The sequence below is a fragment of the Mus pahari genome, chromosome 22, assembly GCF_900095145.1.
Source record: "Mus pahari chromosome 22, PAHARI_EIJ_v1.1, whole genome shotgun sequence".
Taxonomy (NCBI): Eukaryota; Metazoa; Chordata; class Mammalia; order Rodentia; family Muridae; genus Mus; species Mus pahari.
Genome location: NC_034611.1, coordinates 35,642,602 through 35,668,098, shown reverse-complemented (window position 1 = coordinate 35,668,098; position 25,497 = coordinate 35,642,602). Strand labels below are relative to the sequence as shown.

The following is a 25,497-nucleotide window of genomic DNA, read 5'->3' as shown; positions in this document are numbered from 1 at the left end:
TGTTTATGTGCAGACATTGACAAACGCAGCAGGTGGTGAGTTCTGAATATAAATGCATATACATTTACACATACGTACGTAACAACCAATGACCAAAGAGTCTGAAAGAGAGGAAAAGGTGCTGTGTGGGAGGGTCTGGAGGAAGGAAAGGGAAGAGAGAATTGATGTGATTGTTTTATAATCTCTGAACTAAAAGACACGCTGAAAAAGAGAACTACTGGTCTATTTTATTTTTTTTAAAGGGGGCTGTACAATTCTTATGCTCCTATACAAGTGTAGGTCTCTGCAGAGATACAAAAACACAGTTGGTAAATTCTTTACAGCATAAGCAACTAGTGAGAGAAATGTCGGAACTCAGTGAAATTACATATACTTTGAAGGATGCTTTAACTGAGACAAATATTGAGGGTGAATAAAAAGAAAAGAAGAAGCTAGTGCCCTCGTGGTTAGTGTCTTGGTGTGCATAGGCTGAGGGATGCTAGGAGCACTGCCAGAAGCAAGTGCATGATGGCATCTGATTTCACTTACTTGTTGAGAGGGAACAGAGAGAAAAATATCTGAGGGATTCGGTGCTGCCTTTTAAGCCGTCGGAAGAGAATGTTCACTCCTTTAATAAGTACAAATAAACAAGACTGATGAGGGGAACCAGAATCCATCCACAGATTCCAAGACTTTACAACTGCTTATCTTCAGTTTCAAACATGGTTGATGTCAGTGAGATGCAGATCTATCCCGGTGATTCTCACAAAAATCCACCATGGCAGATAATTGCCTTCCCCGAATCAGAAACCCTGGATGATAACTTCATTGACCCTCTCTGCAAAGCTCACATTCTATTCATTCTTGGAAATCATTGTTTTATTCTTATAAAGACGCTACCTGTCCATTTCTGCTGGTGGTGACGCTATCTAAACAGCAGAGCTACTGTTTTACATTCCTCATATAAGAGTTACTTACAGGTGCTGCTGCATCTTAACAGTCATTTTATAAGAACTTTTAAAGACACTAATGCGAATGCTTTCACTAGAAAAGCACAACATATATTATTAAAATATAACCTTTAGAGAGAAAAATATGACAGTTCTTGATTCAGTGAAAAATAAGACAATGAGAGAGTAATCGACAATTCCAACTAGGAGATAAAGAACTTATTGACTGTCTAAAAAACCAATCAACAAAATGAGGTCTTTCCATCTCCTCTAAAGGGAGCAACCCACATTTTTTAATGATAAAAATTCTTCTTTGCTTTGCTTTCAATGTGACCTAGCGAATCAGAATCATCTTCAAAGTGCTGAGCTTCTATTAGCAGAAATTGAATCCTGTCTCCGTGACTAGGTGTTAGATGTAGTGACAGAGGGAACCCAAGTGAGGCCTTATCCTGCAGCAAAATCAGACTCTGTGTGAAATGTCATGATGAGACCATAAAAACACAACAGCTAAAACTGGGTCCAAAAACATCAACTAAAGACACAGAGGAGCTGAAGGGTACATCTTCATTATTTGATCAGAACAACCAAACAATAATCAATCTTTCTCACCATCTTTCCCTCTTTTCTCCTTCTGCATATCACTCACTTACTGAAGTGTCAAACAACATTATTTTCCAAATGACACACAGGCCTTCATTTGTTATGCATAAGGTCAGTGAATATTAGCTTCATTTACACTTGGGTGACAATTGGTTGGTATCAAAAGTAGAGTCTTGGTTCATCCACTAAATGGAGCAAGAACCTGACAGAAAGCTGCCAGGAAAGATGATAGATGATTTTTCTTCCTGACCTACACCCCAAGTGTCATGGTTTGCCTCTGTTTTTTGTGTCCAAAGCTAACCACCCTCCCTGGGCTTCCCAGTGGCCCTCAGTTTCATTGGTGCTAATGAGTCCAGACATTTCTATCAACTGGGTTCTCTACCTTTTAAACACAAGATCTTGCCCTTCTTGGCTAACTAAATCTGGGCACAGATGTCTTTTTTTGTTCTTCATCGCATCTTTACTGTCTTTAGAAAGGATGCAATCAGACAAGCAAAGATCAGGTCAACCAAGAAAATGCTGAACTCTGTATCTCAGTTGCCCAGTGTCATTGTAATAAAAATCAATGTCACTTATCTGCAGAAAGTAACCCTTGTATGATCTCATAGCATATTTCTAAATGACTATTCAAATTCAGTGTCACTTGGTGAATACCTAATATGAGAACTTTTATAAAGAAACATCAGATATATGGAGAAAATGCTTTAGAGTCATTTCATAGAAGTAGTACTTAATATCTCTAATTTAAAATGCACATACTGAAAAAATTCTACAAAATTTCTAGAATTTATTTTTTGCAATCTCTCATTTAGTAAGCCATTCCAGACTGAAAAAAGGCAAATTTAGCAAACAAAATAAAAATATTTAATTCCTAGTGAAGATAGCCTAGCAGGTCCATATATGGCTTGGTACATGACATCCAGCCATGAACAATTTTAGTATGTTGAGATTTTTACTTAAACTTGAATAATATGAAGAATATTACATAGATTTAAACCCAATATTCAAAATTTCAGCTATAAAAATGATCTAGAATTTTCAAATCATAGATTTCCATGTAGCTCAATTTGAAGTAATTACTAGTTTAAATCATACAGGTAGTTGTAACTCCAATGTTCCAGAATGTTATGTTTTGTTAGTTAGTAACTAGTCATACATAAATTTACTGATACTCAGTATAAAATGGAATGGAATAATGAAATTAGATATTTTGCTAAAAATGCTGAAACAAATGCTACTAATTCAAAGCCATGCCAACCATTTTATTAGGTTGCAAAAAAAGACCAAAAATACTAAAATCCAGTTTCCCTTACTTGAAATAAAGATATTAAGCCTAGATTAAAAGATTCTAAAAGTCTGTATATTTTAGTTATGTTCAGAAAAGTTAGCAAACTATTATTGAAAGTTATCAACCAAAATTATTACAGACACTTTAGTCTATATCAAGTCTAGCTACAAACTAAATTATAATAAGTGTGCACATTTGAATGAAGTTGTCCACTCAAAAGAATACTGGCAGTTATTCAAGAGCAATGCATGAGTAGAATTCCTTTCTCTGCCACAGAGTATATAAAGATTTTCTATTGTTATTTTTTAAACTAAGTATTCCCTCAAAAGTACTGTAATAGTTTTATGTGAAAACAATTATAAAATTTTATTCTGAGTAGCCACTCCCTAACATAGAGTGAACAAATTAAAGTTCTTCCTTGAAATGCAGGTCACACACCAGGGACCTGTGTCCTTAGAAAATTACAGTCATTTCTCTAATTTATAAGTTGTGCTAAAAATCTAAAATTAATCTTGTGAATCAAGTGTGATATTGATAATTTAATATCAATTTAACTGATGATATTTAAAGAAAAGTCAGTGAGATGATTAAATCCTCATCTCCAAATCTGAACCAGGATGCTTGACTGTTTTCAAGTGACCTACAAATTCTGCCAATACATATTCTCATGAATATGTCCATCAGTCAATGGCGGCCATCTATCAGATTCCACATTGACTGGCAAGTGACAGTTAGTTATTAACTGACATTAATGAATAATAAATAAAGGTGTCCTGTGGATTTATACATTTTGTTCTGTGCGGATTTCCTATGTCCAAAAGCTGACCTGATATTTTTGTTATACATTAGGAAAGAAATGATAAGTAAAAGAAGAGGAGAAGAATGAGGATGAAATTAAAACAAGGAACAGAAGAAAATATAAAATGCCTACAATAGAGAAAAATCACACGTAATGTGAATGCTGGTTTACACTATTTCATTTAACAAGTGATCGAGTCCCAGCTTATACGAAATTTAAAAAAAAAAAAAACTATTTTTACATCTCTTGAATATTTATGCTCTATTACAGAAATAACATTGCTTGCTGTCTGTGCAATTGTGTACGATGAGAGGAACACCTTAAAATGAAAGAGCCAAAGAAATCCTGTCAGTGTTCCAATTTTACCCCTTTTGTGTACTCATTATTTTTATTATCATTATTATTAATATTGCCAAAGGAAAAGAAAACCCCTCTCAGTTTATCACTAAGTTCTTCTTTATTGTTAGCATCAATTTCTCTTTCTCAAATTTAAGCACATGGTGGTTTGATGTTACAGCCTTTGAAGACATAAGGCTCGGAGTGCTGCTCGCTCAGTACTCATCTGCACATCTTGATGGGGTACTCATCCTAAGATGTCGATTCCGAGCTTACAGGGAACAGTCAAATGCCCCTACTCTTACATCAGGGACAAAAACCTACAGTGCAGAACACAGCTCCGTGAGTGTCTTATCATTTATAAAACAGGTTAGAATATGAGAGATAGAAAGTTTGCCTTGTGCTGACTTAATGGGTAATCTTTATTTTCCTTTATTAAACTGTTTTCCTAAGTTTAATATCACAAGGCTTTGTAAATAAAGAGTGAGGTAAATGATTTAAAGAGTCCATGAATTTTATTTATAAGAGACCCAAAGGAAGCGAGCTACATTTCACAGCAGAAAGGCACAGCGCCTTGCATGACAGTACAAGCCTGTAATCCCAGCATTCAGGGAACAGATTCACTGCTATTTTGAAGTCAGCCTCACTGGCATGAAAAGACTCCATCTCAAAATAAAGATCGGTGATTACCCCTATCTCTGCAGAGGTACATGTGTCTAACACATACAAACCTCTGAGTTCAGCCTCTAGCACGCTTGAGAAAACATAAAAAGCATCCTGAGAAACATATCACCAGGAAATCAAAACTGTAAATCTCATAAGCAGTGTGGGCTAATAGAGTACAGTTCTTTCATTTAAATACTAGTATGTCCAGAACTGGGTTATAATAAGCAAAATATTGGCATACAAGGGAAGCAAAAACCTAAAATTCTTCCCTTTATTTACAAAACTATATGATATTAAAATTCTCTTTGCATATTTTATATTCTAATAAATGAGGACAAAATGAGAAAGAAAAGTGTATTTTTATTATTCCCATTTGTTTAATAGATAAGAAAGACCAGATCTGGTGATGTGCAGCTATATTCCAAGTACTTGGAAGGGTTAGGCAGGAGAATCTCAGGTTTGAAGCAAGGCTGATGGAGATGGAAGTCTTGTAGCTCCAGGTCAAGCTCGGCTCTATAGTGAGACCATGTCCCACAAAAATAAGAAACTATCTTACGTATAGATACATACGTAGGATGATAAAATGTATTTTTAGAAGTTTTAAATCATATTAAGAAAATGAAAAGCAGCTGATAAAGTCTAAAACATTGTAAAGGAGCATGCACGAACAAAAGAAAGAAAAATCAGAGGGGGGGGGCAGGATATCAATGAGCATTTACTTTTTCTTAATGAAGAGTGAGGTATACTGATAATGATGATAAAGCATATGCAGAGATGTCCCGCACAGAGTCAACAGGGGATGGTGCTGTCATCTTGTCCGGGGAAAACACTGCATGCGAAATCAGAAAGCAGAAAAATGCAGAGCTCCTGGACTTAACTTTACACAGAATTAATGTTAGGCATACTAGTGTATTTAACTAACTATAACTAAGTAAAACATTAGGGGCGGGCTGGGCTGTGTACGCACATGGGTTACCTTTTGTTTGCAAACTAGAATCCCACCTATCTACTTGGTCACTTTTGAGAGCTAGATTCCAATAGTTTTGAGAAAGAGATTTTTTCAAATGTCAAATTGCCTCTCTGCCCTGGAAGTGCTGACAGGTCAAGTCCGAAGACTTTGCGGAGGCAGTGCATATAGAGGGAAACCTTGGGATAAATATCAGAGCATCTACCCCTGCCCAAAGCCCCGGTGACTGACATTATAAGAGAGACCCACTGATTTTACTTCAAAGAGCTTTTACACCAAACAGTCAAAATAATCAAGACGTGCTAATTGCTAATGTTGGCCTTCTTGTAATCAAAACACTAAGGAAAATTGTAGAATGCATAAGCATAAAATTCACATTCTTTTTCATCCAATACATAAGCAGCTCTGATCTGTTGCATATATTCCAGGAAATCAGAGATAAATGCCTTAAAATAAATGAAGAAACCATTTATTTTATAAACGTTCAACTTGGCAGTTTAGATTACTAAAGTAGTTTTATTTTGTTTTGTTTTTAAAACATACAATACCTTAAACATATCTTAGAGGAATTTTGTTTTGTTTTGTTTTGCTTGGTTTCAATTTCTTTGTGATTTGTAACTGTGATTTTTACAGAGGAAAAAAAAATCTATTTAGCACTTATAAATTAAGGAATTAGTGCATAACAATTTAGACATCTAAAAATGAGCCAAGAAAATATTCTTAGATTTTTATGCTTTTATTTTTTATTTTTTGGTGTGATATAAGTGATACACACACAAACACACAAACATGTACATATGGCTGTGCATTTATTTGTGATGTGTGTGTATGCACACGTGTGTGTGTGTGTGTGTGTGAATTTATGAAAGTACACATTTATGGACTGTGCAATATGGAGATAAGTTTAAACAGAAAAAGAGAAAAAAGAAATCCCTCAACAGTAAGCTGCTACTTTACCTTTAAAATACTCTTCGAGAAAATGTTAACATTGTGAATGAGGAAGTTACTTGTCCCATTCATTATGGACTTTCCCTAATTTATAGTTCATGATCTTCAGGACACATTTGCACTCCAAGAACTTATCAGCCTAACTGTCTTGTAAAATACTGTGTATTAGAGTACAAAATAGCCATAAAAACCTTATGTTAAAGTGTATTTTATTCGGGTGAGTAAAACTACTTCTTTCCCAATAGACAGACAACCTTAGCAAAATGGCATCTAACTTAGACAAGCTATGAAACGTTAGTAATTCCACCTTGTTAAAAGTAGGAGATACAAAGAAATATTTAAAGAATCCATTTGGTTTATTTGTTTAACCCAGCTATTAGTTTAAATTAATGTCATTAACATCATTAGGTGTAATTGTCTACATGGGAAGTGGTTCAGTTAATAACAGTAAACTACTATTTAAATAAACCCACTTAAAGCACTGGAAATTTACTGAGCTTGCCTAATATTTCATTTATTTTTTTCAGAACAAACATTTATTTTTGTCCCATAACTGACAAGAATAAATTCTTTCAAAGACATTATGCCCTTCTACACATAGCCACTTCTAAACTAAATTCTCTCCTATGCTCTTGTTACAAAGAACGATCTTACGAAGTAGAGTAAGCTATAGTAACAGATTTTTGTTATCCAAATTCAACAATAAATGGAAGTATATAGCTCAATATTGTATCTAATCAATTCTTGTACTTTATTTAAGTAATCATCACAGGTTCTCTTCTTCAGATTTAGATTTTCTATAAAAGCAAAACAAATAATAAACTCTTGTGGTCTATTTTTTATTGCTCTACTACAGCAGTTCAGGAGTGAGGGCCACACCCCTAGAGGTAAGGGCAAACAGTAAGTTCTAATTAGATGCTACATTAAGTAGAATACAGCAGACTTGGGGTCCTTTCATAGCTGCTATAATTTTTATGATATTAGCGCTGATACATATCAACAGTAAATCATTTAAATGCACAAAAAAATAGATTCCTAGAAAATGCTAATATTTTAGATTTAGTCTATAACATGTCTATGCATACTTAATAAGTTTTAATAGTTTGTATTTTAGATAAAACACAAAAAGTCTGTAGATCTGTAGTGGCTATTCCTGGTTGTCAACTTGACTATACTTGAAATGAACTACAATCCAGAATTGGAAGGCTCACCAGTGAACCTAATCTGGAGTCTGGGAGATAGAAGTTTCTGATCTGGATCTTGGTATGGAGATCTTGAGACACAGTGGTGATTGAATCCAGAAGATTAAGACAGGGAGATCTCCGAGTCCAAGGCCATCTGGGATTAAAGGTGTGGTGGCACACACCTTTAATCTGGGCTACACCTTCTGCTGGGGACCATATAAGGACATTGGAAGAAGGGAGTCTGGCTCTTGCTCTTTCGCCTTCTTGCCGTGTGGGACTCAGCAACTGCTAGATCCTTGGACTTCCATTCACAGCTACTACTGAACCATTGTTGGGATTTGGACTGCAGGCTGTAAATCATCAATAAATTCCTTTACTATATAGAGACTATCTGTAAGTTCTGTGACTCTAGAGAACCCTGACTAATATAAGGTCATTAATTTGATCTAAACTCAAGGTTAAATTTAAAAAATCCATATTCATGGGACTGAAGAAATATCTTAGAAGTTATGAGCCCTGACTGTTCTTCCAGAGGACCCGAGTTCAGTTCCCGACACTTATGTCAAGAAGTTCCCAACTACCTATATCTCTGACTTCTACTGATCTAAAATCTATAGACCAGGCCAGCAACTGCTTGCATGTACACACACACACAGAGCGAGAGTGAGAGCGAGAGCAACAGAGAGAGAGAGGAGAGAGAGAGGAGAGAGAGAGAGAGAGAGAGAGAGAGAGAGAGAGAGAGAGAGATTGATTTAAATGAAAATAAGTCTTATTTTTAAAATTCTGTATGTGTAATAACATTCACCTTTACCTTATTAACTTACAAGGAATACTTTAGGATACATGTTCAACCCTAAATGTGTAAGATATCATGCAGTAGATGTGCTATTTTAAATACATTTTTTTCTGAAATTTTCCTCTCTTATTCATTGAATATAATCAGAAAGAACACTATACATTATATAGCTGTGTGAATTTTCTCATAAAGTATTATTGTCATAGAATAGTTATCACAGAGAACTCATCAGCAAGAAATTATTTTATAGGTTGTAATTATCTAAGAGAAAAAAAGCTAGGAGTTGTATGGAGGAGCCATCCTAAACAGATCACTGATCTATATCAGGACTGCATGCCAGAAATTCAAGCCAATTTCAACTTCTACTAGACATATAAAAAGGCACCACAAATTTACTAAAACTAAGTTAATCAAAAGAGTTTGAAAATTATATGCTAAGTGTACAAATCATCAGAACCTGAAGAAGAGACATCAACCTCATGTTCCTGACTTCCTTTCATTGTAGCCCCTTTCACTTGCTATTATATGTATTGAACAATTAACATTTCAATGTTCAATGCATCTATTTGGAGATAGCCAAAGATAATAAAAACTGGTATAATCTTAAATATCAGCTACAGATGTTCCAATTTTAGGTTGTGACATGAGTCAAATTTTAAGCGTTATAATAAATATCCGTGCATAAAACATCTTGATCAAGTTTCTCTGGAAAGCACACATAACAATTGCTTTTACAAAAAGTAGCTAAAGACCTTGTAGCTACTTATTCCATATCTGTGAATTGTTTGTTGAAAAATGTATTCAATAAGTAAAGGTTTCTTAAGAATTTGAAGATGTAAAAAGTATGAGGTAATAGAGATATAAAATCTAAAATGAAAAATGTTTTGATGTAATATGGACTATAGATATCTTTCTATTTACAGGGGTCAAAGAATTCATTCTAGATTTTTAAGTTCTTTTGTTTGCTTTCTACTAAAATGAATATTTTAAAGACATAAATTGCAAGCAAAGCGATGTAACTTTATACCAATTCTCAGTGTGTAGTAGCTACAAACAGCTCAGACCTTAGCTTAGAAAATGTCCTTCTGACTCTTAGAGCCCCTTCCTACTCAAGAGGTTGACAAGAGAGAACAGGAGGCCAGGCCTCTACTTCATCAGAAGAAAGAGATGAGAACGCTGAAGAGAGAGAGAGACACAAAAAGACTGACAAGGAATGTGAAAGTGGAAAAGAATAAATAAACAGCTGTTCTCTAAGAGCAACTTCCTCAGTACAGAGCAGATCCCCTCTGTTTTCTCAGCATGTCCCTGCCACGAGAAAAGGGGCAACCCTCCTGTAAAACCAGGGTGCTGTAATTAGTAGAATATAAACTCCTGTCAGAAGTCATACAGGAGGTCACAAAAGGAACCCCAAATGCTTTTTCAGGAAGGAGCAGGACTTCAGAAGCTAACGGTAAGGCCTCTGAGATAATAACGATGAGAGCTAGGTTTGTTTTCAGGTCAACTATTAAATCATGGGATATGGAAAAAGAAAAAGAAAAAGAAGAAAAGAACCAGTTTTAAGGGCTGCGAGAGGCCAGTATCAGGAAAAGGGCAGCAATACTTCAGCAGTGATAAATGTGCACTGAAGTTACAAACAAATCAACAAACAAAAATGGTCATAGTTAAGATGAAAGGATTTGAACTTTGAACGGCAGGTTTCAAACTAGGGGATTTCTGTATTTTTGCGATGAGCATGAAGCGTCCAAAGAATAAAGGAGTACTCTGTGTCAATGTGCCACACACCACACTCTGTGGCCACTTGTACAACTGGGAGAAAAGAGAGAGATGAAGGAATTGGAATGTCTAGTGTGCTTGGGAAAACAGAAACAACTACATTGAAATAGTCAAAATAGGAAAAAAAAAAAAAGTTGAGGTTTATATCACCTTTCCAGATATTGTGAAATTCAATTAGCATGATTTTTGCAACTGATAGAACTGATGTGGTCCTCCATAATTACTCAGGCACTCTGGGGACCCAGAAGACCGAGCAACCTGATTAAAGAGCAGCCTTCCATGCTCTGTGATGGTGGGTACTTATCCCAGCCTCATCATGATCCTGTTTCTTTATATTAAAAAAAAAAAAAAAATGTGGGCAGCAGTTAAGGATACTTGCTATCGAGTCTAATAGCCTAAGTTCAACTCCTTAACCTATATGGTAGGCAGAGAGGTCTGTAAGTTGTCCTCTGATCCCACACGAACTGTGGTGCAGACAGGAACATACACACAGAGGTGCACAAAATAAAAAAGAAGAAAATTTACATGCACACGATACAAATGCATGAGATAAAACACTGACATTGAAGCCTATTGTTGTTACTTCAATGTTAATGGATTTGGTCTTTACATTAGGTAGTAGTGCCTATTGGGCTGAAAGATTCAGTGACATTGCTAATTCCTAAAAGAGTACCTGGCAATGGCTGGTTATCTATTAGCAACTAGAACTTAAGCAAATAAAATCTATGAGCTGTTTTGTCAAAAAAAAAAAAAAAACCAAATCACACTCCATTTGAATATTATATTGCTTATGCAGAAACTAATGCCATTTTAGGACTATATACTCTGAAGACACACTTCTACTTAATCTTGTGTGAATTATATGATTACCTATAATTAATAATCATGATTAGTTATAGTATAATTAATTATACTAATTATAATAAAGTTAATGTTCTAGATATTTTTAAGGCAGAGAGAACGAGATATCACCTCAAATCAGTACTCCATATTAGAACCATACTTATAATTATAATTCTAACTATTTCTCCCTAAATATGTTACATATATTTTTACTTGAGTTTTCATTCAAAAGTCTTCAAAAGACAATTCATAATTCCTGTATAGAAACACCGATATTTTATAACTAAGTTCAGTAGTGGTGTTAAGCCTTAACTTTGGACATTTAAGTCATTTCGAATATTTCAGACACAAACATTGTTTGAAATGAAAATGGATGAGTAAATGATATTTTATTTTATTTAAATGCTGTTTGGTGTGCTATCAGAATTAGAATGCTATATTAAGAGACAATATGCTGGCTGCAGCCTAAACAATATGTGTTCAATCATTTATTGCCATAATATTTCTTTATCTAGGATATATAATACTGCATTATTAATAATGATAACACTAATGATTCATTGATTATTTCTTATGTCCCAGATACTATTTCTAGGGTTTAACATTTATTATTCCATTCAATTCCTACAATACCCCTATGAGGGAAGTACTATTTTTATTAGCCCCAATTTAAACTTAAAAAAATTAAAGTTTAGAATGTCCTACTTTAAGCACCTGGTAAGGTGTGGATCCAAAAAATGAGGATTCCATAATTTCTGCCAGAGCAATTTAACTTGTAATACAGATGACATTTCTTTTAATATTCATTTAGCAATAGAGTACATTTCAAAGAATCATTGGCTATCATGGAAATTGATGGTACCATTTAGGTCTGTAAAATTAAAGCATGGTCATAGGTTTCAGAAGTGTCAACAAGAAATAATTTTAAATATTGTTAATACTTTTAATTCAAATGAATGTTTAAAGTTCTACAATGGTGTAAGTTACAAGTTTATAAATCATATGTATCACCAAAATGATAATTCTACTAAGATATCAAATGAAAATAATAAGATACACCTGAAGAAAACCCTTATAAGGAAAATTATGTCTATAATTTTTCAATTTATTTTTCAACTAATCACAAAGAAATTCCTAAATTTTTCTTTACAAAAATGTAATTTAGCAATATAAAAAACACACAAAATTCAAATCTGTAATATGTTATCATTTTTTTTTTTACAATTTTTATGACATAAATTCTATGTTTAAGTCAGAAAGAACATTTTGAAAGCAGACGGGACATCTGAGCCAGATAATTATTTCGACATTCTCCATAAACTAAAACATGATTCTTTCTGAAGTAACTGAAATCTATACACTGAAGTCCAGAACAGACTTCTTGGAAGCATGTGACATAGTTGAGGAAAGACAAAAGTAAAATAAAGATTCACTATGCTCATCTAAGTTCACCAACTTAATAGTATCTCTGAGATTCAGCTTATTAGTGAAGTTTCAGGGATTAGATGAGGAACTGAAAGACCATTATGGCTTAACGTGTACTGAAAATTGCCTACAGCAATCTAAGAGAAATCTCAGCTACAGATGTGCATAGTGAAAAATCAGGAAGAAATATTTTAACAATAAGTATACTTCACAAATATACTTGCTAACCTTCCCATATTGTAAAATGTAATTTAAAATGTATTTTTTTTAAATGGCTATCCTCCTTACTCAGAAAAATATAGCGGCCAGCTTTCATTCAAGTTTCAGTTTAAAGATAAATTTTCAAAAAGAAAATTTGACAAGAGAAAAAAATCTTATAAATTAGAATTATGTATTTTAAATTAACTGTAGTGTCTGCTTTTAAGAACTATAATATTTAATTATTGAATAGAAATTCTTCATGTATTCAGAGATTTAAGAACCATGAGGTTTTAGGAACAGATTTACTTTTTCAAGTTCACAAAATAAACTGACATCAAGTAAAAAGCTATGATCAGTTTTCACAGTTATTGACCTTTCACGTTATCCTGTGACAAGCATCCGAATGACCCGTTAGACAGCCCCCAGATAAACTAGGCTTTAAGTGGCTAATCAGTCACATTTGGCTAGGGACACACCAGCATCCTCTCTCAATACATCAGTGTTCCTCAATACGGGACAGGATTTGTTTTCCAACTCTTAACAGGATCATTGAGAGGGAACAGGAGGAATATTATAAAGGCAGGCCTGGATCAAATCCAGAAGCAAGCACCCGCACAGCCATGCCCTGGAACCTTGCCAAGGAGCAGAGTGTTTCCACAAATGGCATGATTCCTTCCTCATGTATCACCAATGCAGAAAACCCAAGAACATTTCTGTCACAGTTAATACCACTGGCTTACAATACGACAAACATGAGAGCATATAGAGGCATCTTATTTCTTTATGCTTGTAAAAGCTGAATGACTACTCTCAATACCTAATTCCATCTATTACACTGCAAAGTTTCATGTAGAGGAATATGAAGAGTTATTCCTTGAGGTTTAGGCACCAAGATGTAGTTCACAGGTGACAGTAATTTTGGTCACCAAATATAGTATTAACTCTTTAAAGTCAAAATAATTATTTGTAATTGTACAATGTTTAACAAAATGGTTTTGCTCAGTTGGAACAAATTCGGGCCATTTCTTCATGGCAAATATGTCTTTAAATTAGGGTTAAAGATATTTGTATTAAGTTTTCTATTAATATGTTTACATCTCAAACATTTCCTACTAAATAAAATAAAATAAAACATTATAATTTTCATTAAAATCTTAATTCTTCAAAAAAACGAACCTTTAATACTATTTCCTAGTCTTTCATCAGATAATTTTATAGTGAAGTTTTACATATGTATTTCTTATTTTTTCCACATTTATAATTGTGCAAAATATAAATTTTTCTTTCACATTAATTAAAATACTAGCATTAGCTTGAACATTAAGGAAAAATATGGATTGTTGCTGTCAAAAATCTCTAAATAATTGTTACAACTGGCATTGTAATATTACTTTTCCAGTAACTGTTGTTAACGTCTACTAGATAAAAACTTCATCTTTCATCTGATTAGTTCATTACAGAAATGATTGTATTTATACAGTAAGACACACATTCTTCTGCCAAAGAATGATGTTTAAGTCTTTGTATCACTTTGTGGTTTTCAGCTACGGAATTCTTAAGATTTTCTAATTGAGTACTCTCATGAGAAATGAAAGAGGGGTCTGGATTGTAGGGACATAAGAGAATGTTGTGTTTGCTAATAGACCTAAGCTAGCAGAGGCTCCACTTGTTTGTTCCTGAGTTCACTTGACATGGTTATCTACCCTGTAGATAATAACTGAGTGCTGGAGAGGAAGTACTTTATATCCATCCTCCTAATCTACTGCATGTATTCAGCTCTTCAAACAAGGGTGAAAAACTTAAGAGCTCAGCTTTTATGTTTATGTCAAAAGGAGAAATATTAAATAAATATGTAAAGGGTTTCTTTTGCTTTAAAAAACAAAAACAAACAACTAAATAAAACAGCAGATCTCCTTGTACAGTCTGGTGTCCTGATGCACCCTAAGCCAGCCTCAGGTTTGTCCCAGAGTGTTTGGATACACTGTGATTAAATCTTGTATAGTTTTGATGCAATATTAAATTTAAACCAAGACAACTAAATTATTATTTCAGATTATATTGAATACTGATAATTTTAATTGTATATATATACATATTTAATATATATATTCTTTTTTTCTTAGAAATTTAGTATGTAATTTCTAATTATAGCAGGTTTCAATTTAGAATGCCCACTTTAAAAAAATAAACCAAAGAATCATATGTACCTCAATGAATTTTCAGAATCATAAATTTTGTTTTGTTTCTTCTGTCTGTTTATTTTGAGACAGGGTTTCACCATGTAGCTCTGACTCGCCTGGACGCCTGGAACGTGCTATGTAGACCAAGCTGACCTTGAATTTGGGCATACACCTGACTCTGCCTCCAGAGCCTTGCAATTAAAGGTGTGCACCACAACTCTTGGATTGTGAAATTTAAATATTTTTAAATTATTATTTATCCTTTTAAAAGTGGTATAAGTTTTGGGGGAAGGAAATAAATGTAATTGATATATACAGGGGGAAGCTTGCTGCTATGTGGGAAGCATTTAAGTTCAACAATGAATGGTAATTTTGTTAGAATTGTCCTTCATTTGTGACAGAAACTACAATAATGTTGCTAAAAACCATCTGCTCAAGAGATAGAAAATGTCAAGTTTGAATGTTACACTAACACAGTAGTATTAATATAACAGCAAGGTATCTATTTGCTTTGCAGAGGTTCCCCTTTGCATTGTCTAAAACAGATAGGACAATGTCACCTACTTCATCAAGCCAGCTAATAGAAAGAAAACACAAGAATGAGTACCCAGACTAGCTAATGGAAAATGTACTTAGCTATAACAATTATTAGGTACAGTCATCTTTAAACTAACCACTCACTGCAAATAGTTAAATGATGTTGCCACCTTAGCAGTACAAGGTATACATAAAAGTCATTTTGCAGGGTATATTATGCTTTGTAAGTTAATAGTAACGTAAGTCATATAATTGTAACTGTAATATATATATATATATATATATATATATATATATATATATATACCTAGATTGGAAACAATGGTACACATGATTTTATTTTTAAATAAAAAATATTGGCCTGTAGTTAATCACATAATGATAATTAACAGAAAATTGTTTTAAAATAAAAGACTCACTGAAAATACATGATATTACTGTTCCAAAACAAATACGAGTAACTCAGTGGCTCTATTGTGATAGGCTAAACTGTACTTCAGATGCTTCTACAACAATACGATCCACTCAAGTATGACATATCAAGAACACCCATTCTTATTCTTCACGTCAGAGAAGAATGACATCGCCAGCAAAAGTAAGTAACTTCAGTGCTGTCACATTAAAATCCCCTTATTTATAATTGACAATTCTAAATATATGTGCTATATCTTTTAATACTTTGAGAACGGAGCTCATCTTTTTAAGCTCTTGTTTCTTCTATTTTTATGCTCATCAAAGGCTCAGAGGATCAGGGTTAAGAAACAGGAGGAATCATATCTCATAGAATTCCGACCGACATTCCCTCAGTCTTTCCTGTCAAAAGCCCACTTGGCTGACTACCTCTTGTAAACCTTACAGTCCAGTATGAGACTGCTTCCATCCACGTTAGTAAATGTGGCAAATGTGTTAAACGGTACAAATAAAATTTTACTAACAATTGGTATGATCTCCAATATCTATTGCATACCATCAGTGATAGTACAGCTCTAGGTAGTCATTGTGTTTAATAGTCCTTGTGAATTTGAATAGTCACTATTTTATAAAATATCTAATAACTACAGATTCAAAGAATTTTAATAGCAAATATTACTTACGTTCACAAGTGTCCCCTTTTTGCTGATAGCCTGCTTTGCAGATACATTTTCCAATGGGTACTAACCACTCTCCTTCTGCACTGCAGTGCATCCTGGGTGAATTTTCTGCCTCTTCCTCGGCACTGCTGACACATGTCCCACGAACCTCAACTAAGGAGGAAAATTCTGAACCAGTCACTGTATCTGGAAAGACAGCTAAGTTCTCAATAATGGACCAGCACTTCTTGTAGTACACTTTGACAGAAACCAATGCTATGCAAGCCCCTACATCCTGAAAGGCAAGATAGAATCCCTTTTTGGACAAAGGTCCAATCTCTCTCACCTCCGTGTTCAGCTTCATCTTTCTTTCACCAAGGTCACCTTGGGTGAAACTTTCATCGGCAGCAATGGTGTCTATTTTAACATAAAGGTTTTCTCGTATATTCCTGCCCGTGTCGTAGTCTGTTTCGTAATAGTACAAATTAAAGGTTTCCTTGCAAGTTCCCAGTACTCCGGGAAGACTATTACAATCCCTCAAGGTGAATTTCAATTCTACAAAAATCCTTTGTGCGTTGCCTTTAGAAATCCAGTTAGTCCGCAGCCAGTTGTTCTGGTTGGGCTCCATGACCTGGCACACCTGGTACGTTCTTATCGGAGTGTAGTTCTCGTCCAAACCACTAATTTCTTCCCACTGTAAGTTTTTGTGAAAAAGAGGGGAAGGGGGTTCATCAGTCTTTCAGCAAAAGAAAAAAAACAATTACACTGTATTTTCCAAATAAGATGAATAACCACTGAGCCACAGTATGGACTCTTGGGAGTCAGAGATGGTCGAGTTCATACTCTGCAGCCTCTTAGTGAAGCATCACGGTGGCGCTTGATTGCTTCAACATACAAAGAGCATTCCGTTCTGTTTTATATCTGCTATGAGGGCACTAATATCTCTTTTCACGTTGAAGTCTGTAGTCTCAGGTGAGACTACAACATGCTAAGGCTAATGATTATTAAAATCACCCCTCATCGCACACAGATGCAGAGGAGAACTACTGATAACTCAATTGACATGCTAAGTGTCTGCAGTAGCCTTAAATGCAAAGATGCTGGCTCTTAGAACACAATTCCCAAAATCCTGGAATGTAAAAACGTGGAACAGTGGGTCCCAATTTATAGTGTGGAATATTTTGCGAATTTTTTTAAAACGAGATGTAAGAAGCATTTAAATCTTTTTACAGAGGCACTTATTTTTGCCCAGCATCATTTTAAAATTGTACATAAAACCCTATATAATTATCAAGTAGTTCTGAAAGTAAAATCTACTCTTATAAGCAAATTGTTTTCAGCGGGCAGCCAAAGACACATGGCAAATTAGCAAGCTATGCATGAATGGTTTGAAAATGCCCATTTATCTTGTGATGCCTTATATTCTACAAGTGAATTGATTTATACTTATTCACAAAAAACAGGACGACAGATAGTTCAGCAACAAATTCAAAAGATGACCGAATCATGTATATTACTTACTGCTCACAGCAAGCCAGGTCCATATGCCTAAGAGTTGTAAAGGCTTCAGTCATAGCTGTTCACATCAGTAGCTAGTCACATCAATGGCTATTCGCACCCTCTCTTACTCTCTCTGCAAAGTTTCCCAACTCACAGTATGATGCTTTCAGAATGAAACCGTTATATGCTTATACTCCTTTCCCCAGTTAGAAATACTACAAACAAAATATTGTGTATTTAAAGTCTGAAATCTCTCGGCATCTAATGTCTAAACTATTAACTCAAAGAATTTAGATGAAAAAAAACAAAAAACCCACACATTTGGTAAGGATTTTCACTTGAAAAACCTGACCAGACTATCAATTAATTCAAATCTACTTCATCAACTTACTGTGTATTTCTAAAATCATTTTTATAGAATTAACAAAAAAAATGATGAATTGAAGATGACTGAAACACAGAAATGTCTTAAGTAAGAGATAGTTATGTAGTATTTACTACATTTTTATTTAGCAGCTAAATGTTTCCAAAGGTCCTCGAACAGCAAAGAATTGATTTTCATGCTATGCTTCTTGACACACATTTTTTCACTACATAACACTGTGCATATTTTCCATTTATTTCTTGAATTATCTACTTACAGTCTATTTGTATGTAACTAAGAAAAATATCTCAAATCCTCCACTGATAGATATATTTTTTGTCTCCTAAGCTGATTGAAGTTATTAAAGGGGGGAGAAAACAGTTATAATATCTACCAAAAAGCCAAAGCACCAACATTAAACGTGTCTTATGACCATGCTTCAGCTTACAGAAATCAAGGCTGATGATTCGAAGGGCTAATCTCAACTATTCACTCATTTAAGAGTAACTATATCATTACAGGTATGAAAAATCAATGTTGTTGCCCACAAAATAGTGTATTTGCAAGAAAGCCAGGAAAGTGAAGACTCACTATTTGATATATAGGTCACTGTTTCATTACACAGTTTTTGAGAGTGAAAGTATTTCATAAATGACATATATTGGAATGGGTGCCTCAATTTACAGTGCTTTTTATAAATGTTATACGATATTTTTGTAAAATTATAAAAATATTTTCTCATTGCTCAGCAACAATATTGCTTTATGAAAGAACATGTGAACAAATATGTCATATAAAGAAAATGCTTGGTATCATATTTTCTTGCACATATTATTGATTCTTACACACACACACACACACACACACACACACACACACACACGGTTAAAGTTTAACTCAAGATTCTCTGGACTGATAAACTGCTCATTTGAGCCCAAGATAACACTGACAGTCATAATTTATCATGTTGTGGGTTACATGGATGAAGTACTGCAATCATTTATCAGTTTACTTCTTCTCAGAGATAAAACCATCTTCTGAATCTATTTACTTTAATTGATGGATTGTAGAAAATGGGCTGCATCTGTCACTGGCAAGAAAGGTATTTATTTATTTTTAACCATGAACATCTTTCTACAATGTATACTTTCTAGTGGAAAAATTTTACATCCAAGGAAGTACCTCAATAGTCTTAGAGGTCTATTAGTTCATTAGACTTTTAGATTGCATTGGTAAATTATCTGTTTCTTTACCATAATTTCCAATGACCAATACAGATAATTAATATATGATCCCAGAGAAATATCTCTCAGACTTCAATGTAACAGAAACTCTGAATATTTTCAGTATGCTTAAAATTTCTCATTCTATTAAATGGGAAGATCTTATTGACTTTCCAGCTAATGCTATACTGATTCTATTATTTTGTTCTTGTACTTTCGTTCTTATGGTAAAATCAGTTGAAAGTGTTTATTTCTTCATTGATATTTACTGCACCTTTAACCCCAGATTTCCTCATGGGTTAAAGATAAACTTAAGTAACAATGGAGGTTCTTTCTCACAGTCCACTGGCTTCATCAGAATTGAAGAATTTGTTCTAGCTCATCATCAGAAATCACTCATAAAGATGATGTTGAACTAAACTTAAGAAATATATCTATCTGAATATATTAAAAATTGTTTTAAAAATTAAGATTCTTCTTAGATTTAGACAGACTTATTTAATGTTAAGTCCCATTCGTTCCAGCTGAATTTTGCTGTAATAGGGATATATTTCAGCCATCATTTTTGATTAATAAGAGCAGATAGTAAGATAAGAACACAAATTTTAAGAAGCTAACATTATATGGCAAATCTTATGTTTCAATATTCTTTTACAGTTTTTTGTTACCCTCTGGAATCTACTTTGGACAATGTTAAAACTATTTTTAGAAGATGAAAACAAGTTTCATACTGTTTTAAAGAATTACAGAGATTCTACCTGGTGATCATTACCCAGAAGCATAAGGCAACTGTAGAGGCTTAAGCGAGTTAGGGAAAAGAATGTTCCCTGTAATTAGTAGGCATTTATAACCTGAACACACAGGCATGATTGCTACGACTCACAAAAAGAACTCAAAGACTCTGGGACTGATTTATTTTATTTTCTCCTTTCTCAAAGTTCAAAGTATGCTTTCTATACTTTGAGAATCTAGTATCTCGTGAGAAAACAAAACATTAAACAGTAATATTAAATTTTAAGCATTTTTTAATGTATGGACATGAATTGTTCCCTCAGAGGGAAGCTTTCCTCTCTTTCTCTGAACAGATATGATCATATTGTATGAGGTATTTACCTACCCCACTGGGCGGAGAGGAAATCCATTCCAATTCTGTTTGTTGTGCTTTTGAGTCCAGTAATAGTACTGAAAAAGAAAAGTTTTAGTTTCAATGTTACAAAAAAAAATTAAACACATCTCTAAACATTTTAGGATAAATCTATTTTTTATATAAAATTGCTACTTGATGACAAGACATTTATATAAATGAATCCAGCAGAGAAGAGCCACAAAATTAAGCATAGTAAACTTTCTGGAGGGGGAAACATATTAAAATATACATGTACTTGTTTATACCTTCAATTAAAGTATAAAAAAAATTTCAGTGAAACATTAACATAAAAATGAGTTTATAATGCTAAACTCAGGTACAATGGTTGTGCAGTAATAACATACAAGATTGTTGGAAGTCAGGGAGTTCACTACATTTAAAGACATGAATCTACTAAGACATCATCCCCACACTACTATGCAGCCTGGCTCAACTTTTCAATATTCTACCAGCAATATTTCCTATGGTCTCTTGACAACTGAAGTTTAATGTTTAAAGGGGGAAACCCTCATAGCACCTTGTCTTCTATCAATAGGAATACAGAAATGTTAAATCCATGTTAAACAATGTTACCATGAGAAACACGTCTCTGTTATCTACAAGTCGTGCTTTTAAACAAGTCAAGCATCAGCTTTCATATATATATATATATATATATATATATATATATATATATATGAGATATATAATTTTAAATTGGATAAATTTCAACATACTAGCTATTCTCTAAATGACTTAAGCTCCAAGCTGACTTTTACAAGCAGTTGTATTCCATCTTTAGACTACCAAAAACATAATTAGTATTTATGAAAATTGTGATTAAGGTATTATTTGTATTAATGGAATAATTCATTAGAATGTTACCTGCTATAACACATTATGCTTTCAGTTGGTTATGATGTTACTCTAAGATAATTATTCTTATAAAATACTGACAGAATTGATTTTAGAGCTACATAGCTTTGGTGTTGTAAAACAATATACCTGACTCTCAGCATTTTCACAAATGATCTATTGGTCCAGAAATCATCGTGAATATTCTTTGCATATGCTTAATGTCACCTCCAGGAAATTGTTCGAATTTTGACTTGAAAAATGCACTCAGATAAACTTCTTAACATTGAAACATATTCAGACTCCAATTTTAAAAGGTTTATGCTTTGAAAGGTAAAGAAGATGGATGTTGAGAGACCAAGGAAGAGTAGATTGTGAGCTCAGTTCCTTCTCCAGGAGTCAAAGTTATCCTCAGTAAATGGAAACAGATAGATACAAAAACATGAGGCTGGTTTTAGATTTAAGATTGTCGGGGGGGTGGGGGAAATCGACTCCCCTTCAATTAAAAATACAAGTCACTTATAAATTTTCAATTTGTGTTCTAACTTGGAACACCAGTAAGTCGTTGGATTGGTGTATTTAAAAGAAGAGTGATTGTGGAAGGATAGATTTACCTTGAGAAGGGATGAAGCCTAAGGAAACAAATTCAAGTCACAGAACTCTCTTTTGGAATTTATTGTGGGGGATGGGGAGGTTTTATATTGACAACAAACAGTGTATTTTAAACCTACGTGACCTTTTGGGGTTATATTTAAGAATGAAATGAACCCTGAGATTGTCCCTTCCTGCTATGCCTTTTCCCTTCCCTGCTGGCCGACAAGTTAGCAGAGAAACCGGCAAATCAAGAGGAAGTAGGTGATCACCGAGCTGGTGAGCCTTTCGGAAGCTCTGGAGGAGTGAAGGCAATAGCCCCGTGAGCATCTTCCCTCTGGACTTCCGCACCGAGTCTGCCTCACCACGCGCCCCGGAGAAGGCACAGGGCAGCTGGCCGCTACCGGGGGTCCAGAGCCGTGGCTCTGCGGTGAGCCTGGAGGCTCCAGCGCTGCCCGAGCATCAGGGCGGGGCGGGGCGGGGCGGGGCAGCCAGACGGCTGCGCCCGCCAACCTAGCGTCCATTACACTTCCAGACCTGGGACTCTAGGGAGCGGGTGGCGCCCAGCCTGGGCTGGAGTCGCGAGGAACAGACGGGCTTTCGGGAAGCGCCTCCTCTGAGGGCGCGGCGGCGGTTGTACTGTCGGGATGGAAAGCAGTAGCCACAATTAGCCTCTGCGCTCCCGGGCCACTCCTGCCACGCTAGGGAACCGGGAAAGAGGACCCGGGAGGTCGGTCGCCACCCCAGCTGCCCCAGAAGCCGCGCACCTGATCGCGGCGCTGCTGGCCAAGCTCCTTTGGGTGCCTTTATGCCCCGGGCCACCTCCGGGTAGCAGCGCTCAGGGAACGCCACCGCCTGATTGCGCGCCCGAGCGCCCCGAGCGTCGCCACCGAGAAGTCGGGCGCGTTCCCTACCACCTGCCTCTTAAACATCTCGTCTGCATCTAAAGAACTCGGGCTCCGAGAATCAGAACCCTCTCCACGTAGCACCGGAGGAGGAGAGCAAGAGAGGCCTGCTGGCTGCAGGCACCTCTCCCCCTAGTGATGCAGTTATTTATAGCTCAAACTCCTGCTGGAGTCTGCCAGAGCTCGCGCGCGCCGCTTCATCATGCGGGGCAAACTTTTCCTCAGATCCCGCTATTCCGGAGGAATCGGGACAAGGTGGCAGGGTGTCTGTTTCTGGTCACCAGAGTCAAGAGGCTTGAAATGTATGTTTGATGTGTGTGTGTGTGTGTGTGTGTGTGTGTGTGTGTGTGTGTGTGTGTGTGTGTAGCAGATGCTGGTCCACCTGCAGACACAACCATCAGCTCAGAGGCACGTTTTTCTCTGAATGGATTCAGCGTCAACACAGACTGCAGATGTGCAAAGTGGGGCCAGAAGGTCAGGCTGTTCCAAAGTAGGATATTGCACCGGGTTGGGGATGTTGAGTTAACGAAGAAGGGTGGACGAAGAGAGCATAAAGAAAAGCCGAATGAAATCTTAAGTTTTAGGAATAAAAGAATCGAGGACCAATATGCCCCCCTCCCTTTAGTACTGGTATGACCTAAATCTAACAGATCTCTCGCCCTCCATACCCCCGAACAGGCTTCTAAAGTATCCAAGAAATCAACCTTAGAAACGCAAGCTTGTCAGATGAGGTACCGGTATTGTGACACTGCTTAGCAGCAAGACACTTCCTTTGACGGGATTTATTTTTCCCCAGCTCCAACTACAGGCACCGAAAGGTATTTTACCTTTTGCCAATGGTTCAAAGGAGACGCAGGGAAAAATACCCACGTACAAGCATATCCTGTGGTTAAAAAAAAAAAAAAGCCTCCCCTCGCGTACCAGAACTCGTCCCCAGAGGCCAGTACTGGCTACTTGGAATCCCGGAGTACCGGACCTGGGCCAAGTGACTGGAGACTTCTCACTCGGTGGCCTCTCAGTGCAAACTGCCTGCTGCGGCCAGCCCTCCCGGCGGCGGGTCGAGCCCGGGCCCCGCGCGGTGCCTCCCCTCGCGGTCGCATTGTTTCGAGCGGCAGCCGAGCGTCCACCGCAGGCCCGCGCCGCTGCCGCTGCCGCTGCCGCTGCCGCTACCGCCGCCGCCGCCGCCGCCGCCGCAGTGAGCGAGTCGGCAGGAGCCCGAGCGCTCGCAGCCACGGAAGTCTCGGCCCCTCCGGGGAGGCTGGGGGCGACGCTCCCCCAGGTTTCGAACCAACTCTCACGGTGGCGTCCACGGCAGGCCGACCGCAAGAGAAGGACCAGACGCGGCGGTTGGAGCCGAAGACCCGAGATGCCGGATGCAAAGGAGCTCGCTCGCCCTTCAGCCTCGCCACCACGGCCCCCCGGGCTGCCCGGCTGCAGAGCGCGCGCCCGTCCCCGGCCACCCCTTGGAGCTCGGGGGGCCCCCCAGACTAGTCCCGGCTGGTCGCCGCTGGTCGATCGGAACTGAGGGCGGGGAGGGGGCGGGGGGGTCGAGGGAGGGTCGCCCGGCGCCGGAGGCGCGGCGGCCAGCGCCGCGGACCCGTCGGCTCGTGCAGGTAGACAGCGAAATAAATAAGTCAGAACAAACTTTGCTTTCCTCTGGCCTTACCTTCCTTCGCAGCCTGCGCCTCCCCCGTGTGTGCAAAGCCAAGCAGCCAGATGTAACACAAAATAATCCACGAAGGGTACCGAGTTTGAACAACCATGGTGCATGAGCAGGTTTGATTTTTTTTTTTAGGCTGCAGTTGGGTCGCAGCTCTTTAGATGCTGTTTGCTCCGAAGTGGGTTATTATTGTTGTTATGATTGCGCTCCTCGCATCGATCCCCTTCTGGGTCCCAGGCCGGCTGCTCCACGCTTAGCTGTTTGATTTCTCTCTCCCCCCGCCTCCGGTTCGTTCGCACCGTGTTTGCTGCCTGCAAGTCTCCGACTGCAGACCGGCCGCTTGCTCCACACTCCAATAATATCAATTAGGGGGGAGGAGGCGGGGCTACGAACCCAGAGCCTCCGCCACTCCGACTGAGTGGCAGACACAGCCCGCCTGCCAGGCGGCGATTCCCAGGGCCGGGGGGCGGGTCCCCACGAAGTGGCCGCCTCTACCTTGGAGGCGGGGTCCTGAGCAGGAGCCAATCAACGCCGAGCGGAGTCGGGTTGCTGGTCCAGGATTCCCTCCCAGATCGGTTGCCGGGAAAGCGGGGACGAGCCGCGTTAGGCCAGCGGCGTGCAATCGGGAGCACTTGGCTTTTAGCTACTGCAGCTTCACTGAGCTGCATAAACCCGTGAATAACTCTTCCCGACTTACACTCCTGTATAGAGCAGGGCTGCTCAACGTCTTC

At 37.2% G+C, this 25,497-nt stretch overlaps 1 protein-coding gene across 5 annotated transcripts in view; it reads right to left on the bottom strand.

Annotated features, from left to right (window-relative positions):
* Nucleotides 1-25,129, bottom strand: part of Epha7 (EPH receptor A7) — a 162,882-nt gene extending 137,753 nt beyond the window's left edge. For 3 of the 5 annotated variants that reach the window (XM_021222223.2, XM_021222219.1, XM_021222221.2), the window contains exons 1-3: nucleotides 24,773-25,108; nucleotides 20,747-20,811; nucleotides 16,567-17,236 (exon numbers count right to left, since the gene is read on the bottom strand). In XM_021222223.2, the coding sequence (XP_021077882.1) occupies nucleotides 16,567-17,236; nucleotides 20,747-20,811; nucleotides 24,773-24,869 (832 nt within the window). In that variant the 5' untranslated portion in view covers nucleotides 24,870-25,108. Of the gene's footprint in view, nucleotides 1-16,566; nucleotides 17,237-20,746; nucleotides 20,812-24,772 lie in introns of all 5 variants that reach the window. The other 2 variants (XM_021222224.1, XM_021222222.2) reach the window with 2 other exon arrangements.
* Nucleotides 25,130-25,497: the final 368 nt, after the last annotated feature.